The 23,685-nt window shown below is 34.4% G+C and overlaps 1 protein-coding gene across 2 annotated transcripts in view; it reads left to right on the top strand.

Annotated features, from left to right (window-relative positions):
- The window catches only part of USP47 (ubiquitin specific peptidase 47), a 136,767-nt gene that overhangs the window by 89,136 nt on the left and 23,946 nt on the right, over positions 1-23,685 (top strand). For both annotated transcript variants that reach the window (XM_012456659.3, XM_012456661.2), the window contains 9 exons: positions 378-473; positions 570-722; positions 2,955-3,122; positions 15,896-16,027; positions 16,494-16,570; positions 17,148-17,203; positions 20,195-20,307; positions 21,011-21,115; positions 23,466-23,673. In XM_012456659.3, the coding sequence (XP_012312082.1) occupies positions 378-473; positions 570-722; positions 2,955-3,122; positions 15,896-16,027; positions 16,494-16,570; positions 17,148-17,203; positions 20,195-20,307; positions 21,011-21,115; positions 23,466-23,673 (1,108 nt within the window). The remainder of the gene's footprint in view (positions 1-377; positions 474-569; positions 723-2,954; positions 3,123-15,895; positions 16,028-16,493; positions 16,571-17,147; positions 17,204-20,194; positions 20,308-21,010; positions 21,116-23,465; positions 23,674-23,685) is intronic.

The following is a 23,685-nucleotide window of genomic DNA, read 5'->3' as shown; positions in this document are numbered from 1 at the left end:
TCCTTATATAAGAAGATTGAAATGATACTTGCAACTGTTTTTCTTAGAAGTATTGAATTTTATTTGAGGACTGAGGATTTTTTTTGAAAGATTATTTAGCCAAAAACTGCCATGTAAAGTCAATGAAAATCAGGTGTGACTGTGATACTGCAATACTAAGAAAGGCAAATCTTGAATAGAATGAAAATTTTTTTTTTTTTTTGGCTTAATCTTTGTAGTGATAATGTTATTTAACTGTTGATAATTTTCCTTGGTACATTTTGAGTTCCTAAATTTCTAACCATTCTACTTATAACTGTTTTGGTAATTGCAGTCTTTTTTTTATTCAGGATTTTGTCATTAATATAATATTTTAAGTAATTTTTTTTTCTAACTAGGAAGAAGCATTGCATGCATTTATTCAGCCAGAGATTCTGGATGGCCCAAATCAATACTTTTGTGAACGTTGTAAGAAGAAGTGTGATGCACGGAAGGTAAGTGCCATGTAGAGATTAATACTTAGGCATCTGAGGTAATATTCCATATTCAATACGGTCTCCTCTTTTTGTTTTTTGTTTTTTGTTTTTTAGGGCCTTCGGTTTTTGCATTTCCCTTATCTACTGACCTTACAGCTGAAAAGATTTGATTTTGATTATACGACCATGCATAGGATTAAACTGAATGATCGAATGACATTTCCTGAGGAACTAGATATGAGTACATTTATTGATGTTGAAGATGAGGTAAATATTTGTTAGTATAAAGTAGTTTTCATTAATCCACATTAGTCAGTCATGTTTTTGAAAGAGCTGTTTGGTAACAACACTGATGTTATTTAGACTGTTATCTTAATGGAAACTTCTTATTTTCTAATGCAGAGTTCAGTAAAATGACTTAACTTTGTATAAGCTTTTCCTGACTGCATAAATTATATTTTAAATATTCTTGCTTGATCAGAGTAACTTATGGTACTGTTTGAAAAGACAATAAGAAATCTCAGCTTTGGAATTATTTCTTAAAGTTGAGTGATAATCTTATGTTCCATAATTGTGTTGTTACTGAAACTAGTCTGCCGGTAAGCCATACTCATGTTTCTGATCCATAACAAATGCAGACAAGTGCCTATGATGGAATGAATGAACCAGCTGAGTAACATGGGCTTAAATTCTTGTATTTACTTACTATTTTATATTTACTTACTATTTTGTCTGTTTTCCTTTTTTAATTTTTTAAATTTGAAACTTTGTTTAAATAATTTAAGCATGGAATATTGAATGACACATGTAATGCTTATCAATTTCTTCCTGCTCATTGGCCTCCCAGAATTCTCTGGTTCCTCTATCCTTTTTCAATGAAAGATTTACAATATTCCACTCTATTGTTACGGAAACTTCTGATTTTATTATGTGGAATATTTATAATCACTTAGGCTAATTATTTCAAAGTGATAAATATTAGTCTCAGAATTACCTTGAAGCTTTTTTTTAATTGGAACTGATTACTGTAGTTATAAAGATGCCTTTTCTTAGGAGTTCAAAACTAAACATTCATTAAGTTTTATTTAGTACTATTAAGTACTATGAGGCAGTGTGGTATAGAAGAGCACATGTTTTAGGCCTAGCTAGATGTGAGTTCAAATTCTTGTCCTACTGCTTGCTGGCCTCTTGACCTTGGATAAGTCATGAAACCTTTTGAGCCTCATTTCCAGATGCCTTAGATGAAGTAGCTGCTCATTGAATGGTAACCATGATCAGATTACGTTTTGAAAAGTTTAAAGTAATGTCTAAGACACTTGTGCTTAAGCTTGGAAATCTACCCAAAGTGTGCCAGACTTTCAAAGGAGACATAATCTTTGTAGGATTTCTACTCAGAGATCGGTATTAGATTGGTCTTCTGAATATGCCTAATATATTTCTTTTAAAGGGAAATCTTTTCCAAAGAAAGAAAACTTATATATGAAGCTTAGTAGAAACTTTCTAGAGAGTTCTAGGTCTAGTTCTTGGGACAAGAAATGTTTTGGCTCAGCTAAAGGAGTTTCAGGAATTATAGTATCTCTTTGGACTTAGTTCTATAGCTGGATTTCACCTCCATTTTTCCTTGAACCTAACCTTCTTGAGAGATGAAAACTGTATACTAGATGTAGTACCTACTACAGAGTTCCTGGCGAAAACTTTGTGCTGATTGTATATTGCTTCGTTGCACTCAAGAACTTCTGTGCAAAGCCTTACACATTTCAAAAATAGAAAATTCTCAAATTATTTAAATAACATTTTTAGGGATGTATATAAAACATTAAAAAGAGGAGAAAAGATTGTTTGGGGTTTTTTAACAAAGAGAATTCTTCAAATTACATTTGTGTGAATGTGGTTTAAAAACCATAAAGTGGAAAAGTATAATGTTCTATAACTATTTCTACTTCCTGTGAAAAGACTATAAAGTTCTTAAAGATAAATGCAATGTCTTGTTTTTCTTTCTAATTATAATACCTGATAATTATATCACTGATAAACTGAGTTGAACTTTTTATTTTTAAAGCTATGTGTTGCTAGTGTTCAACTTTTTGTTCAAGAAAAGAGATGATATTCTTGTATAATTTGAGAACATCAAAAGCTCCTTTTGAAGCTCAGCTTCTCTGATTTTGTGGATTTTGCTAAAAGAAACAATAATTTCAACATAGTTTCAACTGTTATGTTGTAACAGTACACATAAATAAAGTTTAATAGAATTCTGAATCACTAATTTGTTGTGTTTAAAGTTTAAGGACATAATAGAAATCCTTTTAAAATACATTTTGCCTGTTTAATTTTACTTAAGGTCTCACTTTTTAAGAGAAAATAAATTTACTTAAAGTAAAATAGTTTTACTAATAATATGTTAAATTGTGTGAAAATATTAGCACTATATAGGTACAAAGTTTTGTTGAACATATTTGCGCTGTATTTGGTTTGTAACTAAAATAATTATGTCTTATTAAGAAATCTCCTCAGACTGAAAGTTGCACTGACAGTGGAGCAGAAAATGAAGGTAGTTGTCACAGTGATCAGATGAGCAATGATTTCTCCAATGATGATGGTGTTGATGAAGGAATCTGCCTTGAAACCAATAGTGGGACTGAAAAGATCTCAAAATCTGGACTTGAAAAGGTACCTTTTGTAGGCTGCATTTTTTAGTTGAAAGTGAGAATAATCTCTGACTTGCTGTATAATTCTGTAGCTGTTGTGACAAAGTTCTCTTTAAAAGAAACTTAATTTTTTAAAGTTAAGACTTCTCAAATATAGTTTTTTTTTTTGGTGCATGTATATATGTATGTGTGTGTGTGTGTGTGTGTGTGTGTGTGTGTGTGTTTATATGCATATATATGATTATAATTAAACTTCAAGAGAAACTGCTTACAAGTTGGAACATTAATTTTTGGGAGACCATACTGTAACTGTCTAAGCAAGCTGGATGGTATAGAAAGGATGCCTGATAGTCAAGAAACCACGATTCTGTTACCACTTTTGCTTTTAAGGTTGCAGCCAGCCTCTGAGAAAAGCAAAGTGTTGGGTTAGAGTCATAGATTTTTAAAAGTTTGGCCATGGAACACTTTATGAGACAATTAATAATGGATCTGATCTTTCTGAGTAGGAAATGCCAAAACCCCCAGGCTTTCTCCCCTGTCCTGTAATAGTCCTCAAGACACTTTCAAAAATGATACAGTTCTGTGGATTATCATTTGAAAACCACAGAACTGGATCATCTCTAGGGTAGAATCTTGCCCCTGTGTCAGTGATTTTAACGTTTTTTCAGACCATTTTTTTTCACATATGTTCTGTTTTATTGAGGGAAGGACTGTAGATAAAATGTCTTGAGCATGGTGTGAATAATAAGCTACTGAGAAGACCGATAAGTAGCTCAAGTATTACAGAGTCATTAAATATAGGGATTTTTAAGACAATATTTAAAAATAGAGTTTTACTTTCATAATTCTGTTTTTAGACAGAGGCCGTTCTTCTCATTATCACCACAACCTTTTACCTTTTAAAATTATCTGTTTCATTCAGGGCAGACAGTTGAGTAGGGATTGCTATGTAATGAATAATGTAATAAGTACATTGTAACTTAGTATAAAAACATGGCATTCTAGCAAGAGTTGGCAAACTATGGCTCAAGAGCTAAACCTGGACCCTTGCCTGTGTTTTTACATACACAGTGATTTCATCTGCAAATAAAGACAGCATTCTTCCTTTCCCATCTGCATGCCTTTTTCTTTTCTTGTCTCACTGCACTAGGTGGGACTTCCAATGAAATGTTGAGTAGAGTGGTAAGGGAGAACATCCTTACCTTGTTCCCAGTCTTCAGAGAAAAGCTTTCAATTTCTTACCATTGAGTGTGATGTTGACTTTCAGTTTCTTCTGTTCTTCTCCTATTTTGTTGAAATCTTTTAACATGAATGGGTATTGCATTTTTTCAGATTTTTTTTTTCTGTGTCAGTTGATATGATCATGTAATTTTTCTTCTTCAGCCTGAATTACATATATTGATTTTCAAATGTTGAGCTATCTTTGCATACGTGGGATAAATCCTGTCTTGTTATGGTGTATCTTTTTATACATTGTTGATTTGACTTGCTAATATTTTGCAGAGGATTTTGCATCTGTGTTCATGAGAGGCATTGTAGTTTTCCTTTCTCATAGTGTCTTTATCTGGTTTCGGTGATATCGGGCTCATGTAATGAGTTAGGGAATGTTCCCTCTGCCTTTAATTTTGGAAGAGATTGTGGAAAATTGGTATTGTTTCTTTCTTAAATGTTTGGTAGAATTCACCAGGGAAATTATCTGGGCCTGGTGCTTTCTTCTGTAGAAAGTGATTTTTTATATATATGTATATATACATATATATATATACACACACATGTATATATATATACACACATATATATATGTATATACACACATGTATATACATATATATATAAAATTGCACTTTAGGTTCTGGGGTACATGTGCAGAACATACAGGATTGTTGCATAGGTACATACATGGCAATGTGGTTTCCTGCCTCCATCCTGTCACCTATATCTGGCATTTCTTCCCATGTTTTGCCTCCCCAACTCCCTACCCCTTGCTGTCCTTCCCCTAGTCCCCCACAACAGACCTCATTGTGTGATGCTCCACTCCCTGTGTCCATGTGTTCTCATTGTTCAACACCCACCTATGAGTGAGAACATGCAGTGTTTCATTTTCTGTTCTTGTGTCAGCTTGCTGAGAATGGTGGTTTCCAGATTCATCCATGTCCCTACAAAGGACACAAACTCATCATTTTTTATGGCTGCATAGTATTCCATGGTGTATATGTGCCACATTTTCCTTGTCCATTCTATCATAAATGGGCATTTGGGTTGGTTCCAGATCTTTGCTATTGTAAATGGTGCTGCAGTGAACATACCTGTGCATGTATCTTTATGATAGAATGATTTATAATCCTTTGGATATATACCCAGTAATGTAATTGCTGGGTCAAATGGAATTTCTATTTCTAGGTCCTTGAGGAAGCGCCACAGTGTCTTCCACAATGATTGAACTAATTTACATTGCCACCAACAGTGTAACAGTGTTCCTATTTCTCCACATCCTCTCCAGCATCTATTGTCTCCAGATTTTTTAATGATTGCCATTCTAACTGGCGTGAGATGGTATCTCAATGTGGTTTTGATTTGCATTTCTCTAATAATCAGTGATAATGAGGATTTTTTATATGTTTGTTGGCCTCATATACGTCTTCTTTTGAAAAGTGTCTGTTCGTATCCTTCGCCCTCTTTTGAATGGGTTTGTTTGTTTGTTTTCTTGTAAATCTCTTTAGTTCTTTGTAGATTCTGGATATCAGCCTTTTGTCAGATGGGTAGATTGCATAAATTTTTTCCCATTATGTTGGTTGCCGGTTCACTCTAATGATTGTTTCTTTTGCTGTGAAGAGGCTCTGGAGTTTAATTAGATCCCATTTGTATATTTTGGCTTTTGTTGCCAATACTTTTGGTATTTTAGTCATGAAGTCTTTGCCTATGCCTATGTCCTGAATGGTTTTGCCTAGGTTTTCTTCTAGAGTTGTTATGGTATTAGATCTTATGTTTAAGTCTTTAATCCATCTGGAGTTAATTTTAGTGTAAGGTGTCAGGAAGGGGTCCAGTTTCTGCTTTCTGCACATGGCTAGCCAGTTTTCCCAATACCATTTATTAAACAGGGAATCCTTTCCCCATTGCTTGTTTTTGTCAGGTTTGTCAAAGATCATATGGTTATAGATGTGTGGCATTGCCTCCGAGGCCTCTGTTCTGTTCCGTTGGTCTATACCTCTGTTTTGGAACCAGTGCCATGCTATTTTGATTACTGTAGCTTTGCAGTATAGTTTGCAGTCAGGTAGAATGATGCCTCCAGCTTTGTTCTTTTTGCTTAGAATTGTCTTGGCTATGTGGGCTCTCTTTTGGTTCCATGTGAAGTTTAAGGTGGTTTTTTCCAGTTCTATGAAGAGGGTCATAGGTAGCTTGATGGGGATAGCGTTGAATCTATAAATTACTTTGGGCAGTATGGCCATTTTCACAATATTGGTTCTTCCTAACCATGAGCATGGAATGTTTCTCCATCTGTTTGTGTCCTCTCTTATTTCCTTGAGCAGTGGTTTGTAGTTCTCCTTGAAGAGGTCCTTTACATCCTTTGTTAGTTGTATTCCTAGGTATTTTATTCTCTTTGTAACAATTGTGAATGGCAGTTCATTCTTGGTTTGACTCTCTTTAAGTCTGTTACTGGTGTATAGGAATGCTTGTGATTTCTGCACATTGATTTTGTATCCTGAGACTTTGCTGAAGTTGCTTATCAGTTTCAGGAGACTTTGGGCTAAGACGATGGGGTCTTCTAAATATACAATCATGTCGTCTGCAAATAGAGACAATTTGACTTCCTCCTTTCCTAATTAAATGCTCTTTATTTCTTTTTCTTGCCTGATTGCTCTGGCTAGAACTTCCAATACTATATTGAATAGGAGTGGTGAGAGAGGGCATCCTTGTCTAGTGCCAGATTTCAAAGGGAATGCTTCCAGTTTCTGCCCATTCGGTATGATATTGGCTGTGGGTTTGTTGTAAATAGCTTTCATTATTTTGAGATGAGAGTTTTTATCATAAAGAGCTGTTGAATTTTGTCAAAGGCCTTCTCTGCATCTATTGAGATAATCATGTGGTTTTTGTCTTTGGTTCTGTTTATGTGGTGGATTACATTTATAGACTTGCGTATGTTGAACCAGGCTTGCATCCCCAAGATGAAGGCTACTTGATCGTGATGGATAAGCTTTTTGATGTGCTGTTGCAATCGGTTTGCCAGTATTTTATTGCAGATTTTTGCATCGATGTTCATCATAGATATTGGCCTGAAGTTTTCTTTTTTTGTTGAGTCCTTGCTGGGTTTTGGTATCAGGATGATGTTGGTCTCATAAAATCATTTGGGAAGGATTCCCTCTTTTTGGATTATTTGGAATAGTTTCAGAAGGAATGGTACCAGCTCCTCTTTGTATGTCTGGTAGAATTCAGCTGTGAACCCATCTGGATATGGGCTTTTTTTGGTTATAGGCTATTAATTGCTGCCTCAACTTCAGCCCTTGTTATTGGTCTGTTCAAGCTTTCATCTTCTTCCTGGTTTAGGCTTGGGAGGGTGCAAGTGTCCAGGAATTTATCCATTTCTTCCAGGTTTACTGGTTTATGTGCGTAGAGCTGTTTGTAACAAGTAATCTCTGATGGTAGTTTGTATTTCTGTGGAATCTGTGGTGATATCCCCTTTATCATTTTTTATTGCATCTATTTGATTCTTCTCCCTTTTCTCTTTTATTAATCTGGCCAGCAGTATGTCTATTTTGTTGATCTTTTCAAAAAACAAGCTCCTGGATTCACTGATTTTTTTGAAGGGTTTTTTGTGTCTATCTCCTTCAGTTCCATTCTGATCTTAGTTATTTCTTGTCTTCTGCTAGCTTTTGAGTTTTTTTGATCTTGCTCCTCTAGCTCTTTCAATTTTGATGATAGGGCGTCGATTTTAGATCTTTCTTTGCTTCTCATGTGGGCATTTATTGCTATAAATTTTCCTCTAGACACTGCTTTAAATGTGTCCCAGAGATTCTGGTACGTTTTGTCTTCATTCTCATTGGTTTTGAAGAACATCTTTATTTCTGCCTTCATTTCATTGTTTATCCAGTCAACATTCAGGAGCTAGGTGTTCAGTTTCCATGAAGTTGTGCACTTCTTAGTGAGTTTCTTAATCGTGAGTTCTAATTTGATTACACTGTGGTCTGAGAGACTGTTTGTTATGATTTCCGTTCTTTTGCATTTGCTGAGGAGTGATTTATTTTCAGTTATGTGGTCAATTTTAGAGTAAGTGTGATATGGTGCTGAGAAGAATGTATATTCTGTGTATTGGGGGTGGAGAGTTCTATAGATGTCTATTGGGTTTGCTTGATCCAGATCTGAGTTCAAGTCCTATATATGCTTGTTAATTTTCTGTCTCGTTGATCTGTCTAATATTGACAGTGGAGTGTTAAAGTCTCCCACTACTATTTTGTGGGAGTCTAAGTCTCTTTGTAGGTCATTAAGAACTTGCTTTATAACTGTATATTTAGAAGACCCCATCATTTGTTATGATTTCTGTTCTTTTGCATTTGCTGATGAGTGATTTACTTCCAATTACGTGGTCAATTTTAGAGTAGGTGTGTATATTCTGTGGATTTGGAATGGAGAGTTCTGTAAATGTCTATTAGGTTTGCTTGGTCTAGATCTGAGTTCAAGTCCTGGATATCCTTGTTAATTTTCTGTCTCATTGATTTGTCTAATATTGACAGTGGAGTGTTAAAGTCTCCCACTGTTACTGTGTGGAGTCTAAGTCTTTTGTAGGTCATTAAGAACTTGCTTTATGTATCTGGGTGCTCCTGTATTGGGTACGTATATATTTAGGATTGTTAACTCTTCTTGTTGCATTGATCCTTTTACCATTATATAATACCCTTCTTTGTCTCTTGATCTTTGTTGGTGTAAAGTCTATTTTATCAGAGACTAGGATTGCATCTCCTTCTTTTTTTTTACTCTCCATTTGCTTGATAAATCTTCCTCCATCCCTTTATTTTGAGCCTGTGTATATCTTTGCAAGTGAGATGGGTTTCCTGGATACAGCACACTGATGGGTTTTGACTTTTTATCCAATTTGCCAGTCTGTGTCTTTTGATTGGAACATTTAGCCCATTTACATTTAAGGTTAATATTATGTGTGCATTTCACCCTGCCATTTTGATGCTAGCTGGTTGTTTTGCTCATTAGTTGATGCAGTTTCTTCATTGTGTCAATGGTCTTTACAATTTGGTACGTTTTTGGAATGGCTGGTACTGGTTGTTCCTTTCAATGTTTAGTGCTTCTTTCCAGAGCTCTTGTGAGGCAGGCCTGGTGGTGATGAAATCTCTGAGCAATTGCTTGTTTGTAAAGGATTTTATTTCTCCTTTGCTTTTGAAGCTTAGTTTGACTGGATATGAAATTCTAGGTTGAAAGTTCTTTTCTTTAAGGATGTTGAATATTGGCCCCCACTTTCTTCTGGCTTATAGGGCTTCTGCTGAGAGATCCGCTATGAGTCTGATGGGCCTCCCTTTGTGGGTAACCCGACTTTTCTCCCTGGCTGCCCTTAGCATTTTTTCCTTCATTTCAACCCTGGTGAATCTGACAGTTATGTGCCTTGAGGTTGCTCTTCTTGAGGAATATCTTTGTGGTGTTCTCTGTATTTCCTGGACTTGAATATTGGCCTGCCTTGCTAGGTTGGGGAAGTTCTCCTGGATAATATCCTGAAGAGTGTTTTCCAGCTTGTATTCATTCTTTCCATCACATTCAAGTACACCTATCAAACGTAGATTAGGTCTTTTCACATAATCCCATATTTCTTGGAGGCTTTGTTCATTTGTTTTTACTCTTTTTTTCTCTAATGTTTGCTTCTCATTTATTTCATTGAGTCAGTCTTCAGTCTCTGATATCCTTTCTTCTGCTTGGTCAATTGAGCTATTAAAACTTCACGAAGTTCTCATGTTGTGTTTTTCAGCTTCATCAAGTTGTTTTTATTCTTCTCTAAGCTGTTTATTCTTGTTAGCATTTCCTCAAACCTTTTTTCAAGGTTCTTAGTTTCTTTGCATTGGGTTATAACATGTTCTTTTAACTCCGAGAAGTTTGTTATTTTCCACCTTCTGAAGCCTGTTTCTGTCAATTCATTAGACTCATTCTCCATCCAGCCTTGTTCCCTTGCTGGTGAGGAGTTGTGATCCTTTGGAGGAGGAGAGGTCTGGTTTTTGGTGTTTTCATCCTTTTTGTGCTGGTTTCTCCCATCTTTTTGGATTTATCTACCTGTGGTCTTTGTATTTGGTGACTTTCAGGTGGGGTCTCTGAGTGAACATCCTTTTTGTTGATGATGAAGTTATTTCTTTCTGTTTTTTAGTTGTCCTTCTAAAAGTCAGGCCCCTCTGCTGTAGGACTGCTGGAGGTCCCCTCCAGACCCTGCTTGCCTGGGGATCACCTGCGGTGGCTGCAGAGCAGTAAGGGTTGCTGCAGGTTTCTTCTTCTTTTATTTTTGTCCCATAAGGGTACCCGCCAGTTGTCAGCCTGAGCTCTCCTTTATGATGTGTCTCTTTGAATATACGGGGGTTGGGGAGCTGCTTAAGGAGACAGTCTGTCCCTTATAGGAGCTCAGGTGCTGAGCTGTGAGCTCTGTTGTTCTGTTCAGAGCTGCTGGTTAGGTACCTTTAAGTCTGCTTCAGCAGAGCACATAACCACCTTTTTTCCCTGGTGCTCTGTCCTGGGAAGGTGGGGCTTTATTTGTAAGTTCCTGACATGCTACTGCCTTTTTTCAGAGATGCCCTGTCCAGCAAGGAGGTAGCTAGTCACATTCTGCCAGCAGAGGCATTGCTGAGCTCCGTTGGCTCTGCCCAGCTGCTGTGTGAACTTCCTTGTGGTTTTGTTTATAGAGCTATAATTAGAACTGCCTCAGTAATGGCAGACGCCCTTCCCCCTCCAGAGCTGGACCGTCCCTTGTCCAGCTGTGCTTGCTGTGAAATTCTCAATCTGGAGTGTTTCAGATTGCTGGTCTTTTTAGGGGTGGGACCCCCCCGCCCTGAGCCAGATCACCTGGCTCCCTGTTTCAGCCCCTTTTTTTCAGTTGAATGGGTGACTCTGTCTCTCAGGCATTCCAGCTGCCAGTTGAAATGGCACCCAGATTTGTGTGAGTTTTTGTGTGGAGACCCACTGTGCCAGCTGAAACAGCCATGCTGGAGACTCGTGGCACTTTTCTGCCTGGGAATCTCCTGGTCTGTGGGCAGTGAAAACTCATTTGGAAATGAGGTGATCACTCACCCTCTGCGTTCTCGCTGGGAACTGCACTCCAGAGCTGTTCCCATTCGGCCATCTTGGATCGTCTCCTAAAAAGTGATTAATTATTTATTTAATTTCTATAATAGATATAGGCCTTTTCAGGTTACCTCTTTCTCCTTTTTGAGTTTTGGTGGTTTTTAAGAAGTTGGTGCATTTTATCTAAGTTATCAAATTTGTGGGCATAGAATTGTTCAAAGTATTTCTTTATTGTCCTTTTAATATAAGGATGAACCTTCTTTTATTTCTGATATTGACAATTTGTGTTTTTTTTTTCCTTAGGCTTGAGATTGACTAACTGTATGGCATTTTTTTCTTCCAAAGGACCAGCTTTTGGTTTTGTTCATTCACTTTTTCTGTTGTTTTTCTATTTTCAATATTGGTAAGGATTGCATTAAACCTGTAGATCACTTTGTAGTCTGACATTCTAAACCATATTAAGCCTTCAAGTTCATGAACACAGGATATCTTTCTATTTATTTGTGTCTTTAATTTCTTTCCTTGATGTTTCGTGGTTTTTTTCAGTATATGAGTCTTCTGCCTCCTTGGTTAAATTTATTCCTAAGAATTTTATTCTTTTCGATGCTATGATAAATGGAATTGCTTTCTTAATTTTCTTTTTGGATTGTTAGTGTTAGGGTAACGATAAATTGTTAGTATTTAGAAATGCAACAGATTTGTGAATGTGTTGATTTTGTATCCTGCACTTTGCTGAATTTACTTGTTAGGTTTTTTTTTTTTTAATGTGGAATCTTTATTTTCTACATACAAGATTGTCATTTGTGAACAGAAATAATTTTTCTTCTTTCTTTCATATTTGGATTCCTTTTAATTCTTACTCTTGCCTGATTGCTCTGGCTAGGACTTCCAGTACTATGTTGAATAGAAGTGATATGAATGAGCATCTTTGCTTTGTTCCTGATCTTAGAAGGAAAGCTTTTAGTTTTTCACCATTTAATGTGATGGTAGCTGTGGGTTTTTCATATAAGGCTTTCATTGTGTTGAGATAATTTCCTTCTATTCCTAGTTTGTTGAGTGTTTTTATCATGAAAGGATGTTTAATTTTGTCAGATGCTTTTTCTTTATCAATTGAAATGATCCTGTGGTTTTTTTCATTCCGTTAATGTGGTGTTATTACATTGATCACTTAGGCATGATCTGTAGTCCTTTAATGTGTTATTGAAGTTGGTTTGCTAGTATTTTGTTCAGAATTTATGCATGAATATTCATCAAAGAGATATTGTTCTATAGTTTTTAGTATCTTTGTTTAATTTTGGTGTCAATGTCATGCTGACCTCATTTGTATGAGTTTGGAAGATTTTCCCTTTTTATGTTTTCAGAAAGTTCTAGAAGGATTGCTGTTAATTCTTCTTTAAATGTTTGATAAAATTCTGTAGCAAAGCCACCTGGTCCTGGGCTTCTCTTTGTTGGGAGGTTTTTGATTACTGATTCAATCTCCTAGTAATTATAGATGTGTTCAGATTTTTTATGTCTTCTTGAGTCAGGCTTCATTAGCTGTATGTTTGTAGAAATTTATCTGTTTCTTCTAGGGTATCTAATTTGTTGGCATACAGTTGTTCATAGTAGTCTCTTAGGAACCTTTTTCTTTCTGTGGCATCAGTATAATGTCTCCTCTTTCATTTCTGATTTTTGTTATTTTAGTCTTGTCTCTTTCTTAGCCTAGCTAAGGGTTTGTTAACTTTGTTGATCTTTTCAAAAAGCTAACTCTTAGTTTCATTATTTTTTTTCTATTCTCTATTTAATTTCTGCTCTAATCTTTATTTCCTTTCTTCTGCTATTTAGTTTTCTTCTTCTTCTTCTTCTTTTTTACATCCCCTCTCCCCAACTTAGTTTGTTCTTCTATTTCTAGTTCCTTAAGGTATAAAGTTAGATTGTTGATTTTAGATGTTGTCTTCTTCATCTTCTTTTTTTTTTTTTTAATGTAGGCATTTACATCTATAAACTATCCTTTTTTGCTGCATCCCATAAGTTTTGGTATGTTATGTTTTTGTTTTCATTTTTCTCAGTATATATTCTAATTTCCTTTGTGGTTTCTTCTTTGACCCATTGGTTGTTTAAGAATGTGTCGTTTAAAACAATTTACAGGTATTTGTGAATTTTCTAGTTTTCCTTTTACTATTGATTTCTAGTTTCTCTCCTTTACTTTTAAAAAATTATTTCTCTGGATACAGAATTCTAAGTTGGTGGTAATTTTTCTTTCAACATGAAATATTTCACTACACTCTCCTTGCTTACGTGGTTTATAATGAAAAGTGTACTATAACTCTTATCCTTGTTCCTTTATAGGTAAGGTGTTTCCCCCGCCGCCTCTCATGCAGGTTTTTTTTGTCTTTGATTTTGTTCAGTTTGAACGTGATATGCCTAAACATGGGAGTTTTTGTTTGGTTTTTGTTGTTGTTTTGGTTTTTGCTTTATTGGGCAGGGTGGGTATTTATTCTGTTTGGTGTTGATCTTCCAGGTCTGTTGTTTAGTGTTACCATTTTTGGTAAATAAAAATTTATTGGAACACAGTCACTCTAGTTGTTTACATATTGTATATGTCTGGTTTGGTACTATAATGACAGAGTTGAGTAGTTGTGACAGAAACCATATGTCCCAGAAAGCCTAAAATACTCACTATTTGACCCTTGCATTAGTGGATCAAATAATTTACATTTTAGTTCTCATTTGCCATTAATAAACTGTATCACTTTGGGCAAATCATTTAATTTGTGTGTCTTTCACTTGCTACGTTTTGGAGGAATTTGGACTAGATGCTTTCTCTTCTACTCAGATCTAGAAATTTATACTTCTGTTTGCTAGTACCATGTTTGAAGATGTAACCCCTTTTTATTAAGAGTAATGTATTGCTTTGTTAAATAGTATTAAAAGAGAAGAAAATGTCAGGATATGTTTTTATGTAATTTTATTTACAAATTATGCTAGATTTGGATGATGGCACTTTACTTTCCTGCCTACTTTTTAGCAATGTATTTGTGATTTGAAACTAAAATTATGATATTTGAGAACCCTTAACTCTGTCATAACTGTATTATTTTTGCTTTAAAATGTGTTATATACAATTCTAATTTGGAAGGCGATTCAGTCTTCTGAATATACCACAATTATTGTCATCTAGAAGTTGCTACTATTAGAATTTTCCAGGAAAATAATTATTTTGGCTTTGATCATTGTGATGAAACTTAAAAAATGTATAGATGTTGATTTGTAGGCTTTTTCTGTATTTTATTTTTAAATGGGGGACTGCTTATCATAAGATACTGTTCATATCATTCAGTTATATCAGAATTTTGTCTAGTGTATTACCATATTCAAAGCATTTTAATTTAATAACCTGGTGTTACCACATTTCATAAGTTTTTAAATGCTTTAAACACACCTTTTGGATTGCAAATAAATTCTGAAACTTCCCGTCTGTCACCACTGTGATTTATTTTAGTTTTAGGAATAAAATTTGAACGACATAAACAAGTTTTCAGACATTTTCAAAATTTGTTCTAGAAATTTCACTATTAGCAATATATTGTGGTCAGTTTAAAGTTGTTTTAAGATAAATTGGAATGTCTTGAAAGTTCTAGAAGGCTCTAAAATGCTTTTTAGGCAAAGAAGAAAGAAGACAAACCCTAGTACTTGTAGAAAAGTAAATAAAATAAAGCTTGTCTGTCATAAACAGGGGAATCTTCTTATGTCAAACTACCTTTTTAACCTCCTTTCCTTCTCTTGTTTCTGTCTGCCTACCTGTTCTTTTTTTTGTGTTAGAGTTACTGGTCTGCAAAGTCTTCAGTATCACAAACTGTCTTAGGAGTTGTCCTAAAAACAAGTCATTATAAATGACCTCTTTTTTTAAACAAGTTGCCTCTTTTCTCCTGTTTTCTTCCACAAATACTTGTTTGCTTAAAATAATCTTTACTTCCAAACTTTAAAGAATTATTTGCATAACAGGAAGCTAAAGAAATAATTTTAATTTATTGTAGATATAGTATAATTCAGGATTCATTCTTAATATAAGAGAGAGATAAAATTAGTAGATCATGACATCTCAGATAATGTATGAATACATTAGAAGATGTTTCAAATAATTATATTCCTCAGCTCTTTTGCAAAGGAAATAGACTTTGAATAAGAAACAGTATGTTACTAGGAATTTCTTTTGTCAACTGTGCATTTTAGAACAGAGTTTTAGTTAGCATCTGTTTCTGAAATGTTAGACTATTATTTAATTTTTACATATATAAGTTTATAGATATATATATAGTTTCAAAGGTTATAGCATAATTAAAATGTGAAAGAATACACCGATGAAACTTGTGTAACTTGTGGTATATACAGTTATTTGGTAACTTGCCATTTTTGTTTTACCTTAGGGAAAGTTGACCTATGGTACATAGAACAACTAACTATGTTACTTCTCTGTGTGTTAATAGAGAATAGGAAATACACAAATAAGCGTTCTGTGTTTTTCTTCTCCTCTGAGTTACTTTTATTTTTTCCCCTTAGAACTCCTTGATCTATGAACTTTTCTCTGTTATGGTTCATTCCGGGAGTGCTGCTGGTGGTCATTATTATGCATGTATAAAGTCATTCAGTGATGAGCAGTGGTACAGCTTCAATGATCAACATGTCAGCAGGGTAATGATATGTCCTTTAAGATTATTACTCTGAAAGATGGGAATAGGGATGTTTCTAAACAACAGTAAGGTTTATTAAGAATGAGTGAATCTGTTTGGTGATACATCTTAAGACTCATATCAAACCAGTCTTTAATTTTTGCTTTTATTAAAGTTCTTGCCTTTTTTATTATTTGTTTTACTTACTTGTTTGGGGCTTGCTGAATATCTCCAGAGATAAACTACCAATTTTCCTCTGGGCCTGAGCCTCATAGGCGCTACTTTTACTTCACATGTGATTAGGAACACTAGAACTGACTGGCTGGTAAGCAGCCACTGATTATGATTAAATTTTGTGAATTGGTATCTGTGTGAGCAATCATGTAGGTCTTTGATAGCATTTAACTCTGAAGCTAAAGATTGAGTTACATATTGACATTAATGTGGTGTTACAGAATTTGCAAAAAGAAATCATGTAACATTTTCAGATAACACAAGAGGATATTAAGAAAACACATGGTGGATCTTCAGGAAGCAGAGGATATTATTCCAGTGCTTTTGCAAGGTAAGCAGTTTTCTAATTTTCAGTGTTTAAAAATTAGAATTAATTATAGCTTCTCAATGTTTTTTATTATCAAAGATTTAACCCAGGTGTTGACAGACTACAACCCATAAGCCAAATCCAACCTGCCTCCATATTTTGGAAATCAGGTTTGAACACTGACATAGCCATTTGTTTCTATATTATGTGTTAATGCTTTTACACTATAATAACATAGTTGAGTAGTTGCAGCACAGACCATATGGCCTGCAAAGCTTATGATACTACTGTTTGGTCCTTGCCAGAAAAAACTTGCTGGCTCCTGACTTAACTGTTGTATGTAGACATTCCAGTACACAGTTTTGTTGAAGGCTTTACTGTGTTATAAAGAGGAGATATGGAATCTTCTCTAAATGTGATAAGTGGAAACAGATTTGCCTCTTATCTGCAATGTTTTAAATCTGAATGCGTCTGTGAACAGTGGCATGATTTTCTAGTTGTTTTTAAAAAATCACAATTTAAAATAAATATTTCATGCTTAGAAGTGGAATCTTTACAATCTACTTTTTGTCCCTATTAATCTTTTTTATATTTCTACTAGTTCCACAAATGCATATATGCTGATCTATAGACTGAAGGATCCAGCCAGAAATGCAAGTATGTTTACCTACAGTTATATGATTTTAATCTGTGTTGTTAACTAATTTCTTTTGTAAGTTTCGAAAACCCAGATAACTACTTTTAAATGATAGGATAATTAAGTTGTTTTATGCCTGGAAGAATTATTTACAAAGAATGTTATAAAATAATGCCAAATGCCAAATGGTAAGGACCTTGAAACAATGTTGTTGAATTATTTTTTTAAGATATGAAGAGACAAAACTACATTAAATAAATTGAATGTTTGTTATTAGTAAGACTGTATAAAATGCAGTTTGATGCAGGGATGATAAACCCAGCTTTGTCCTAACTCATCATCTGCGTGTCCTAGAGCAACCTTTTCGAAGCTTTTCTTTTCTTTTTTTTCTTTTTTTGAAACAGATTGTTGCTCTGTCACCCAGGCTAGAGTGCAGCAGCGCAATCTTGGCTCACTGCAGCCTCCGCCTCTTCAGTTCAAGTGCTTGTCCTGTCTCAGCCTCCCAAGTAGTGAGGATTACAGGCATGCACTACCACACCCAGCTAATTTTTGTATTTTTAATAGAGACGGGGTTTCGCCATGTTGGCCAGGCAGTCTCAAACTCTTGACCTCAGGTGATCCATCTGTCTTGGCCTCCCAAAGTGCTAGGATTACATAGTCCTGCGCCACTACACCCGGCCAACCTTGCTAAGCCTTTCTTTACACATCTGTAAAATGTGGATAATAGTATTTTATAGTGTTGTTATAAAAATTTTAATGAGATAACATTTTCAACATTTAGCATCATATCTGATATATAGTAAAAAATTAAATTTAATGATTATTTCTTTCTTTCAATGTCAAGTTATTGGAGTATTTTAATATTTAAATGCTTTGATTGGGGATCCTGGGTGACCTGAACTTTTGATTTACCACTCTGAAAACATTTTAGGAAACTAGAGTTAAGTATTTATACTTATTTAATTTAAAAGCAAGTGAAGTTTTATGTATCTAATACACGTTTTATGTGTTGTATTAAGAACCTCAGAAATAATCCAGTATATGAAGCATGTTTGTTTGGCTTTTTAAATAATTATTGCTTTAAAAAAATTGCAGTTTTTGTTTTTCCTTGCTAATTCTGACTCTCTCAGGCTGTATTGCAAATATGTAGGGGAGTGTGTACATATTGATACATACACAAATGATGTGTTTGCTCATGGTCTTTTCATAATTAAAATGTAATCACATCTTTGATTTCAGTATATTTCCTTTGTTTAGAAACTGACGTTGCTATTAGTCTGTTTCAAGCATTATGTTTTTATTCACATTTTTGTAAACTCTCATTAGATGGTGAATTCAGTTGGTACAAGATTAGGATTTACTCATCTTTTCACATAAAGTATATTCCAGGATCTGTCATATAGTAACGTTCAATAATTTACTATGGAATTATTGAAAAAATAAATGAAAATTATAATAAGTCATTTCAGAACAGAGACTTCAGAACAAAAGTAATCATTTGTACTGTATTATCTATGCCAAAGTTGTCCCAAATCATAGCTATCTGGAAGCAGAGCCAGTATTGTAATTCATGTCTTTCATGTGGACCCAGCCTTCCAAAAGTGCAATAACTCAGCCTTCCTTTACTCCCCCAACTCTAGTTTTGTTAATAAAGCACCAGAGGGCGCTGTATGATATGGAATATTTTTAAAATCAGCACTTTCCTAGAAGCAACAGCTTTTACATTTTACAGACGCATGCTATTTTTGATATAAATTATTTCCCTTTTTAATGCCAAATAATCATTGGTTTTATTAAATGGTGTCATAATTTCATATTGTCACTTTGAATACTTTAAAGGTACATATGAAGTTGTGATTATTAAGAAAAACTTTAATTATATGTGAGTCTGTAGTAACTATTTTTTACATATATTTTTTTCCCTTTAACTAGTTGTTTAAAAGTAGCCTCAGAAATTATATTAGGTTGTCCTTGCATTGCTGTAAAGCAATACCCAAAACTGGGTAATTTGTAAAGAAAAGAAGTTTAATTGGCTCACAGTTCTGCAGGCTCTGCAGGAAGCATGATGCTAAACCTCTGAGGATGCCTCAGGGAGCTTTTGGTCATGGCAGAAGGCAATATGATATGGAAACAGGCATTTCACATGGCAAAAGCAGGAGCAAGCAAGTTGTGGGGGGTCAAGGGGGTGCCACACACTTTTAAATGACCAGAACTCATGAGAACTCACTGTCACAAGGATAGCACCAAGCCATGAGGGATCTACCCCCATGACCCAGACACCTCCCACCAGGCCCCACCTCTAGTACTGGGGATTACAATTCAGCATGAGATTTGGATGAGGACAGATGTCCAAACTATATCACAAATAATTATCACTTTTTGTATTCACATAAATCTTCACCATATAGAGAGGGGGAAATCCAATAGATTAAGTTGTCAGTTTTATGACTCTGTATTCTTTGATTAGGAGGCAGCTAAAGACTGCTTTGAGAACACAGGAAAGATGGTAGTAAACAAATAGATAGCATTTAGTGGCAGCAACAGCAGCAGCATTTATTAAATTTTTTATATCTCAGGTAGTAACTTTATGAGGTAGATGATATTAATAAGCTGAAGAGACCTACATTTGGAGAAGTAAACTTGCCCAAGGTCACACAGTTTAATGGGGATGGTATGATTTGAAGTCAGAAATAATTTTATTTTCAAGTTTCAGAGGGCTTTTTCATTCTAAAATATTAATTCACATACTGGAGTTGTTCTGGAGCCAAGAGCCATTTTGAATAAATACATGGTTCTTTAAGATGTGAGACCTAACCATGTGTCCCTGTTAACTATCTCTTCACCCTTTTCTGGATGAAGTTTGTGTTCCAAGTTGAGAGAAGGATATAATTGAGATATGTCTCCATGAGTGCTATAGTAGAAGTATATACTATGGGAGCATAGTGAAGCAGAATGAATAAAGGGAGCTCAGTTTCAGTGACACTGTTTTATCCTGTTTTTATTACTAATAGAATTTCTAGAAGTGGATGAATACCCAGAACATATTAAAAACTTGGTGCAGAAAGAGAGAGAGTTGGAAGAACAAGAAAAGAGACAACGAGAAATTGAGCGCAATACATGCAAGGTTGAATTCCATAATTTTATTTTTAATTGAAAGTGCTATTTTAAAGCTTGCTTACCTGCAATTCTCATGACTAACTCATTGATTCTTTAGACAGTTATGCCATCATGATCATTGAACAATGTAACCAATCATACTATAAAGGTAAAATTTCATTTGATGTGTAAAAACACAGTAATATATATAGTGACGGTGCTCAGTGCTGGTGAAGCCACAGTTGAGGTAGACATTCTCTTATCCTACTAAAAGAAAATAAATCAGTAAAAACTGTATAGAAATTGAATAGTATTTATCAAGAGCCTTAAGCAAATTCATATTCTTTTACATAATTTCTCTTACAGAATTATTTCCTAATGAAATAATCACAATTACTGTAAAAATCTTGATTACAGAGATATTCATTATAGTATTTTACAAATTAGGGAAAAATTGGAAACAACCCAAATGTTTATTGGTAGGGGAGTGATTACGTAAATTATACATGTGTATGAGGAAACATACAGTTGTTAAAATTAATGTTTTTTAGTTTTTTTATGGCATGAGTCAGTATCAATTACTAAGTAAGAATAGATACAAGAAAGAATGATCTCAATTATGTTTTTTTTAAAAAAAAATTGTAGTATTTTGACAATTAGAATGCTATCTACAGAAGAATTGAATTTTGACTCGAATTGTGGAGTTGATGATGATATTTTACATTTTCTAGATAAAATTATTCTGTTTGCATCCTGCAAAACAAGTTATGATGGAAAATAAATTGGAGGTTCATAAGGATAAGACATTAAAGGAAGCAGTAGAAATGGCTTATAAGGTATGTTTAATTGCATCATTGACATTTACTAATATAACAGTATTAACATAATTTCCCAAGTTTTTATTATGGATAATGGTTATATAAGCACTTGCAGTAACCTTGGTAACCAGTTAATTTATCTCTTACTGAATATATTTATATCTCTCCTTTGGAGCATATTCAGTTGATTTTGAAAATTTTCTCCCTCTGGAAGCCATTTAAACTTTCTAGGTCCCAGAATTAGAAACAAAATTTTATTTGCTCTTTCTATTCATTTAACATACATTTCTTGAGTGTTTACTGTATGAAACAGAGATACCAGATTGAATAAGACAACATGAGGTATTAGAGATACCAAAGGGAACAAGACATGGTCACTGCCCTCATGGAAATTACAATCTATTGGAAAGAACAAACAAAACATATTTAAACATCACAATTTGCAATTATTTTATTATTTAGATGCTATAAACACAGTAGTAGTAAATTGAGAAAATTTATTTTGAGACTGTAACCATGAGACAGGGAGACAGCTATGCAAAAAGCTGAGGAAGAATATACTGGTCTGTAGTCAGATGCATTATCCATTCTGTCACTGGCCCATGCCCAAGGAAGAATATTCTAAGTAGAGTGAACAGCATGTTCAAAAATGCTGAGGTGAGGAGATGCTTGGCACGTTTAAGAAACCAAAGAAAGGAGTCATATGTTTAGATTGTTTTCAATGAGCACAGAGTACCATAAAAGGAAATTAGAGATTTTTGTGAAATAGAAGTTTGCATTTTGTTCTCTAAGAGTAGTGGAAAGTTATTAATGAGGTTTGAAAGGCAAATAGTGACATGCTCTTTCACCAGATCATTCTAAATGTCATTTATGATACTTAACAAATTGAAGTTTTTCCCTTTCCATATAAGCATTAACAGAATTTGACTGAAACTAAAGTCATTACCTAGAGAAAAAATTGCATACTGTATCATTTTGTGTATAATTATACATGGAACCGATAAAAGAACTGAACACACAAGATAGCTGACATTGTTTCTCAAAGTGTGATCTAGCACAATTTGCACCAAAGTCACCTCCTATTAAAAATGCTAATTGCTGCTTATGAATCAGAATTTCTCTGTTGGAGCCCGGAAATAGGCATTGTAACACATATCTCAGGTGATTCTTAGGCATAATCAAGTTTGAGAATCATTTGTGTTATACATCTGGTCCTGCATAGCACTTATCATTATTGAAATTTTACATTTAATTGTTTGACTATTTTAATATCACTATCCCTCACTAGACTATAAACACAAGTACAGAAACCATTCTGGTTTTGCTCACAATTTTATTTTCAATACTCTTGCCTAGTATATAGAAAAGTCAAAATTGGTTAGCTATGAGAATGGATAAATGAATGAACAAACATTAAAATGGATAAATGGCTCTTGATTTGCCTCATTTTGGTAAAAAAATCTTTAAATATAACGGTGGACTGCAAGCATTAGTCTTAAAAATAGGAAGTAAAAGTTTGCAAATCAAAAGAACCAAACAGAAGAGAGAAATAAGTAAATCTTATATACCAAAAATAGAGCTTCATTGCTGGGGATGGGAGTTGGGAAGCAGTAGAGATCAGTGGGGATATACTGAGGCTTACAAGTCTTTAAAATTATAATCACAACCTTAAATGAACATTGAATACTTCTAAGCAATCCTACTATGTTCCTCCAGGAGGCTTATTTCCTATCAAGAGAGTTGTTGCAACCAGGGTATGTCATCTATTAGTGACATAAGCTAGAAGGAAATTTTATGATAGAAATTCCTATACTATGAGCTGTAAGTATTCTGGAGGCTAATATTAAAAGGGGATATCTGGAGAGGAATGAGGTGACACCTGAGAGACATAGAAGCCATACCCTTCGTGATGGCTCTATGAGACATGCTGTCCTCCTGTACTTAGATTGTTACTAGATACATGAATTAGCAAATCTACTCCCAATTGGATTAAGAAAACAAAAAATGCATATTCTAGTTGGCTGTTTGGTTGTTTTCCTCTATGTTTCCAGCTTAGTTGATTACAAGCAGTAGGTTATAATACATTGATTTTGTCTCTACATCTAAAATTTATGGTGTTAGCTTTTTAAAAATAAAATTATCATTAAATTAGTACATGCTTTATATGATCTGAGGGATAATGAAACATAATTATATAAAATAACATTTAAGTTGTACCTGTAACTTTGATGTCTTTGATGCAATCATAAATGTGTGGATTTTATTTATTAGGGCCTATTCGTAGTGTTAATTATATACAGAGTAATAACACTATATATGTATTTATATATGTATATTTTTTTCTTTCTGGGGGATTACTTTCTTTTAGATGATGGATTTAGAAGAGGTAATACCCCTGGATTGCTGTCGCCTTGTTAAATACGATGAGTTTCATGATTATCTAGAACGATCATATGAAGGAGAAGAAGATACACCAATGGGACTTCTACTAGGTGGCGTCAAGTCAACATATATGTTTGATCTGCTGTTGGAGACGAGAAAGCCCGATCAGGTTTTCCAGTCTTACAAACCTGGAGGTATCTAAAAAC

Source organism: Aotus nancymaae, unplaced genomic scaffold (assembly GCF_030222135.1).
Source record: "Aotus nancymaae isolate 86718 unplaced genomic scaffold, 86718_ANA_hifiasm-v0.15.2.pri h1tg000059l, whole genome shotgun sequence".
Lineage (NCBI taxonomy): Eukaryota > Metazoa > Chordata > Mammalia > Primates > Aotidae > Aotus > Aotus nancymaae.
Note: the sequence above shows the minus strand (reverse complement) of the source record. Positions and strands in the feature narration are given on the sequence as shown.